At 42.4% G+C, this 7218-nt stretch overlaps 1 protein-coding gene across 1 annotated transcript in view; it reads right to left on the minus strand.

Moving 5' to 3' along the window:
* Positions 1–5822, minus strand: part of marchf9 (membrane-associated ring finger (C3HC4) 9) — a 20264-nt gene extending 14442 nt beyond the window's left edge. The window contains exons 1-2 of the mRNA XM_008414733.1: positions 5598–5822; positions 498–586 (exon numbers count right to left, since the gene is read on the minus strand). Of these exons, the coding sequence (XP_008412955.1) occupies positions 498–586; positions 5598–5822 (314 nt within the window). The remainder of the gene's footprint in view (positions 1–497; positions 587–5597) is intronic.
* Positions 5823–7218: the final 1396 nt, after the last annotated feature.

The raw sequence follows: 7218 nt of genomic DNA on the forward strand, positions 1-7218 counted from the left end.
ATTTTTAATTTAAGCTTTTTGCAGCTCTTCCCGCTCTGAAAGCTTTGCTGCCCTGACCTGAACATTTCCTGGTGTTTGCTGCTTCTGTTAACGTAGACAAAGCCGGGTTCAGGCTCGCCATCCAGAGCACGCGCTGACACCTCTGACAGACAATTAATAAGGCCTCGTGCTCAATGTGGCCCGCAGAGCCGGGCGATTACGTCTGTCGGTAATTGTCCCGCTGACAGCGACATGATCCCCAGCCCCTGTTGTGACCTACTTGAATAATGAAATAAGAACGAAATGGCAAAMGTGAGCTCCTTCTTCCTCGCGCCCAAGGAGGTAAAGATTGAGAAAAGGCGCGTGCTGTGGTGGCAGAAACAAAAGCCGAAATGAGAGCGAGGAGCTGATGTTGTAGTAGCGCCGCTCTGGGTTTTCCCTCGGTGCTTTGTTTGCTCGCTCTTTGTCTGTGAAGCTAAAAAAGAGGCAGCTAAGAGCCACGCGGCTTGATGAGTCACCTTGCCGGAGAGCCCGAAACGACATGAACCTTTTCATTAAGGGGATGTGTGTGAGTGGGCTTGGACAGCAATCCAGGCTTGACTCCTGTCTGCAAATTCCAGAAAGATATTCAACAAGGTTACTTTCAAATTAAAATTAACCTTTTTATTAAAGTGTGAGTGAACAGGCTTGATTCCTGTTGGCAGAAGCCAAAAAATTTAGGTGAGATATTCAAATTGCATCCTGCGGCTCTGCAATTTACTGTTTCTGAACCCAAACTGCGGGGCAGATGCCATATATTAGCACATGGGCTGTAATAACACTGTATGCCTATATTTGAGAAGTGACTAAATGGTAATATCCATCTGTGCTCCTGCAGGATTTACAGTGTTTCTAATTATCTCAGTGGGTCGGAGCTACCTGCTGATCCAGGCGGCACAGGTTTCTGCACATCTGGTGCGGCCAGCATTTGGCCGCAGTTCAAAGACGTGCGATGGTTATTGTTTTTCTTCAGACTCGAACACAACACGGAGTGAAAATAAGAGTTAGGAGTCTGATCCGATCTGTATTAGTTTCTGCCAACATGATATCCCAGCATCCCTATTTTCAGATGAATCGTGATGAATTGATTATTGAAACAATCGTCAATTAATTTAGTAACCAAATACCGAAGTCGACGCCTTTAGATGAAAGAACAACAGTCGTATCTGCAGTTAACTTTTATAAAATTAAGACATTTTTATGCATTTGTTGAAACTGCCATCACATTACGACAGTATGAAGGCAGGCAGATAATCTGTGAAAAAGTCAAGATTTTCTGCCTTCTCCCAGTGCTCCCAGTACTAGGTAGAAATAAGCAATCAGAGCCAAGAGGCGGGTCTTAGCGCAGTCAATCACGTCCATGTGAACGCTTCTCCATCCCCTCTTATTTTCTGCTATTACACAGTAAGCAGAGTTCTCCAGAAATGCTAAGGCTAGTTAGCATGACCACCAATGAAAGGGTATAAGTAGTTTTCCTGTAACAGTGAGTTGTTTCTCTGCCTTTAGCACATTTAGCATCGAGTACACAAGGTTGATTGACAGCGCAAAGATCAGTGGTGAAAAGCGCGGCAACACTTCAGATGGCAATAGAAACACAGGCAGGAGGTGGAGGAGATCGATGTTTTCACAGACTATCTGTTTCATAAAATACTGTAAAGACAGTTTTAACAAATATGGAACAGAAAATATATTTGTGTAAAAGTTACATACTGCAATTGTCTTAAAAACCACACAAAAAAATTGATTTCAGAAAAAAATATTCTAAACTTATCATCAGGATCTTTTGTGTGAATGTGGCCTTTGTGTATAAACTGTATAAACTCTTATCTGTTGTCCAGGTTACAGTATTTGCACCAAGTCAGTGGCATAAAATAAACAATAAATGCTGCAGAGCACATTGTTATGACTATATTAATTGGAAAACAATACTTTGGCAGCGGTAGGATTATTTAAAGTTTGTATCAACCATTTGTGTTTTGGTCATGTGGTTTTTGTTTGGTTATGTGGCCGTGATGCTACGCAGCTTTGTGGGGTAACCGATGGAAGAAAAGAAGCAAAACAGGTGGTGTACACGTGTTATGGTGTCTAAAATGGAGGAAAATATGTATAACATTAGTAAATATCAGTATCTTTGGTCATTAAAGCAATCTTAATATTGATATTATCCCAAACTTCTGGAGGAATATCATACAAAGTTAGAAACACAATGTTAGATGCAATGACTGCAACTTTTATGCCTCATAAGTTTTGGATCTTTTTGTGTGTTCTAAAAATAAATAACTTTTTAAATTGGTCAAATTTAAAAGTTATTTCAGGAATTTTTTTTTTAAACCTTGAAACTGATGTACTTTTTATGAAAGTATGAAATGAAACATGTAGATAATTGTAAAAATTAGAATATTTAATTAGTAGTAGAAGTGACAATGGACTGATTAGATTGATTACTTCTTTTCTGTTTTAATTATTAGCAGTAAAATAACTGTTTGTATAAATGAGGCTATAAAGAGAAATTTTCCATTCCATCCATCCATTTTCTTACACCATTATCCCTCAGTGGGGTCACCCTGGACAGGTCGCCAGTCTGTCGCAGGGCAACACAGAGACACACAACCATGCACACACACACTCACACCTAGGGGCAATTTGGAGAGGCCAATTAACCTGACAGTCATGTTTTTGGACTGTGGGAGGAAACCAGAGTACCTGGAGAAAACCCACGCATGCACAGGGAGAACATGCAAACTCCATGCAGAGAGACCGGGAATTGAACCCAGAACCTTCTTGCGGCAAGGCAACAGCTCTACCAACTGCGCCACTGTGCAGCCCCTGAAATTTTCCATTGTAAAAGAAAAAATATTGTTTCAACAGGAGCTCACATCAGCTCTTTGGAGATGAAAATGCACAGCATGTCGATGTTTAATATGTTTACATCACTTTACTGTACATTTGCAATGCATCCTGGGAAACKTATTCCCCTTTATTAAAATGACAGTGAGGATGCTGCTCGCTTCAGCTCTGGGTGTTAATTATCTGTTAGGGTTATTTTTCTTATTTTTATTATAATAACCTAATTTATCCAATGAGATATTTTTTATGAATGCTAAAGTTGGTTAACATTATTTCTATTTTCTTAAAGATCTTGCTGTAATTTATATTATTAATTTAGTTGTAAAACTGGTAGCATTAGCATAGCCACTTTGAAGGCTGGGAAGGAAGTTAGCGGGAACAAAACCGATATTCGGTGCTGCATACTGAATTATACACTACTCTATTCACAGAGTGTCTAATAAAATAAACTTTAAGACTTTACACGCTATTGTGCATATGATTTTTTTATTTACAATATTTATCTGTAGCTAAACTAAAGTATGATAGCTAATACAAAGAGTTACATTTTTCGTACACATTATCAAAACATGTATCTGTGACATTTTGGCCGATTCTGATTGGACTTAGAGAATTAGCTTGAAGTCTGTACTTTGACTGGGCCACATGGATACACTTAAATAAAAATGACTCAATTGTAGCAGTGGCTCTATGTTTAGGACRGTTTTYCAGGTAGAAACTCAGTCACCTCACCTCAGTCTTCTAAGACTTTTYCCCYAGGATTGTCTCAGCGTTTAGCTCCATCCAKCGTCCCATCAACAGTGATTTTTTATTTTCCTATTTTTTGCATGGTCATTCATACTAATGTTTAAACCCGACYGCAATCAGACTTCCGTGCTAAAAGTTTATRACTCCAAAGGGACCCAAATGCACAGAAGACGAACGTTGACACTCTGTTTACGGGAAGTATAAATGTACTCCACCGTCTACGGATCAATTTTAAAGTTCTTGGAGCTGGCAGTATYGTCACAAGATCATAAAACAAAAGAAGGTAAGAAAAAAGGAAGCACAACTAATAGTGATGGCATTCTGTAACCGTTTAGTCATTGTTTACATGTCTCACTACTTCTTGTGCACAATTATGAGGCACGTTACAAGACACTGACTTGGAAAATATGTATGGAAGTGGCACAAATAGATTTTTTTGAGGGGTGAAAAGACTGAAAAGACTGAATTTCCTACTTGGCATTTCATCAGGTTTAAATATAAGGTGGAAATCAGGCAATAAAAAATTTTTCCAAATCAGTTTTTTTCAATAAACTTTAAGAAAAACTGCAGGTGTGTGTCTATGTCTGGTGATTTTCTTTTGGTTAAAACAAGTTTGTTCTCCATTCAGAGGATAGAAAATCCAGGAATTTTACTCAAGTAAGGGTAGAAATACTTTAGAATAAAATTAGAAATTATAAGTAAAATTAAAAAGTACAACGTAGTAAAAATACTCCTAAAAATAATTTTTTTCAAAAAAGTTACTCAAGTAGACGTAATTGAGAGAATGTAATGAATTACTATCTAATTCTATAATTAGGTGACTAATTGGTTGGGCATACAAATGCATGCCACACTCTTCAGATTTAATTTGTTATGAAATGTGAAAACTACATTTTAAAAATCCATAATATGAGTGATGATAGACCCAAATGCAGAGAGGCAGAGGCAGCTTGTAGGTGAAGAATATGTAATAAAAACRATGAACAAAAATCACAGGGAGCCAAAGCAGAACAAAAACCATACAACAAAGAAAAATGAAAACAGGAAACACACAGAATAAGCAGGGAAAATAGCAGGTTGTAATAAGAGGAACCAGCAAGGAGTGACTGAGAATGAAGTGCTTAAGTACCAGGAGGTTGAAGGCTGAACAAAAGAGCTGAGCTRATGAGCTAATGGGATGCAGGTGAGGGGAGACAGGGAGAAAGAGGAAATGACGATAGGGGCTCAGAAATGAATCTAAAAAGAATAACTAAACACATGAAAAATAAAAACTAGWGCCARGAAAAGGACTAGACACAAGAAATAAACTTAACTAGAATCACCGAGAAGGAACCAAAGTACAACTAAGAGCAAAAACTAATGAACACAAATAATAAAAAGCAACTCAAACGACCCAATAATTACGCACAATGGTACATTAAATTAATTTGTCATTATGGTCAAACATGAGTGGCCATCATGTGATCCCTGTGACACACGCCGAARCAACACTTGKGAGGATGATTGTGACTCATGTATACTCAGTCGCTCTCACCCTGTTTGTCATCGCGCAGCAGACCTAATTGGCTAACTTTCTTTGTTGCCATGCTGGCCAGATTTCAGATTGTGTGGGAAACATGCTGCCTTCTCTCCGMCGCTGACTAGATTACTTATGAAAACAGTGTTATTGAGATAACCGGATCATGTTATTAGAGGAGGACGTGGAAGGAGGTGGTGGGGGGTTGGAGGATGGAGAAATAAAAGCACAATGCTGAAGCCGTGCGGCACAGACTGTACAAGGCTCTGGAGGCGAAATCAGAAAAATCAGAGACAAAGCAAATCCTGTTTGGTTTTTTTCTCCCCGAATCGGGTGTGTATTTAAGGAATATGTGGGCGTTAGGAGGAGGAATGTAGGACAGAGCTGAAATAAAACCAAAACGCATTGAAAGTGGGCAAAACAAACCCCGCCGATGGTGCGGGGAAGGTGGGGGGCGGGGGGTGTTTACCTGCTCGGGGCCCTGGAAGCAGATCCTGCACTGGGGGGTCCGCAGGCTGCTGGACGTGCTGGTCAGGGACACGGCGTCCAGGCCCACTTGCAGCTTGGGCTCTTTGTCCTCGAACGCCAGGCTCCGGGGCCTCGGGTCGCTGCCGTAGTACTCCTCCTCATCGTCCCGGGAATGGCAGTCGACAAACGGCGGCCAGCCGCAGCCGCCCATCCCCAGACCCCGCATGGCGGTGGAGCGTCGATCTGTGTCTGAGCCGGACTGTCGTGAATCGGATCGCATAAACACCAGGACCTTCAGTTCATTGAAAAACATGCGGATCCGATACTTGAACATTATTATTATCCTTATTTTTATTATTATTATTGATACTATTGTTATTATGAATCCTTTATCATCCCCTCTGGCATGTGTGTCTAAGCCAATGCGGATGAAAGATTTTCCCGACACACTCTTTCAATATTCATCACTCAAACAACTCAGCAAGCGCTGTCTATACATGCATCTCCCACCGCACCCCAGTAAACATCACAAACTGGTGTCCATTTTCCTCCACCGCTCCTTCTTTCTTTCTGTTTTCTTTTMTCTTTTTCCTGCAGAAACGCCGCTGGGCTTGCAGCAACCGATATTTATGTATATACAGAGCAGCCTACATGTTTTGCTACCCGAAGCAGAAGACAGCGAGAGATCGGACTAGTGGAAGAGAGAGCCGCGCAGAGCCAGGGAGCAGAAACAACGACATGCCATCCACACAGTCACATCTGGGACTCCCGACAAGAAACATAATCCAAAAAAGATTAAATACAAGTTTGCTTCGGATGTGGTTTTGCTGCCTTATTGTATCTCGGTGTCAAATCGTGTTCCTCCCTATTTCGTCGTCTGGTTGCAGCGCCCCTGGTCGGTCCACGAAGAAGAATCGGAGCCATTCCCCTCGACGATCCGCGTCGAGATGAAAAACACGTCCCTCAGCGTCCGCATCTTCAGGAGCCCCGTGTTTTCCGCCTCGGTTCCATGTCCGTTTCTGCGGGATCCGCGTCGAAAGAGAGGCGGCAGGGAGGCAAAGAGGAAGCGAGCGGGACGCAGCGTGGAGGAGAAATCACGCAGCGTGATTATTGGATCAGATATGTGGTGCTGATGAGGCTGCTGACGCTGGGTTTCTTCCTCGAAATGGTCGGCTTGGAGATTGAACGGAGCGCAGCCGCTACTTCCGGAACAGGGAGGGAGGGGGGCAGCGGGCCGTCCATTCCTCCGGAGGGGGGCGAAGCGCCTCTCGCTGCGCGCCGGGCAGAGCAGAGGGGAAGCCGGGCTGGAGGTTCTGCTGCTGGCCGGCGGCCGCTGTCCAGGGTGCTGAAAGCTCCCCCCTCCCCCATTGATGACGTAGACGCCACATGAAATTGGAGCCCCCCCCCCACCACCACCACCACGCTGCTCTCAAACAGCGCTGTGATAAAAGTATTCACACCCCATGAATTAGATTAGAGACAAGATTCACGAAGGAAGTTTAAACATAAAGAAAAAACAGAATCACCCTTCCTTCCTTCCTTCCTTCCTTCCTTCCTTCCTTCCTTCCTTCCTTCCTTCCTTCCTTCCTTCCTTCCTTCCTTCCTTCCTTCCTTCCTTCCTT

This window comes from Poecilia reticulata, linkage group LG7 (assembly GCF_000633615.1).
Source record: "Poecilia reticulata strain Guanapo linkage group LG7, Guppy_female_1.0+MT, whole genome shotgun sequence".
In the NCBI taxonomy this organism is placed as follows: domain Eukaryota; kingdom Metazoa; phylum Chordata; class Actinopteri; order Cyprinodontiformes; family Poeciliidae; genus Poecilia; species Poecilia reticulata.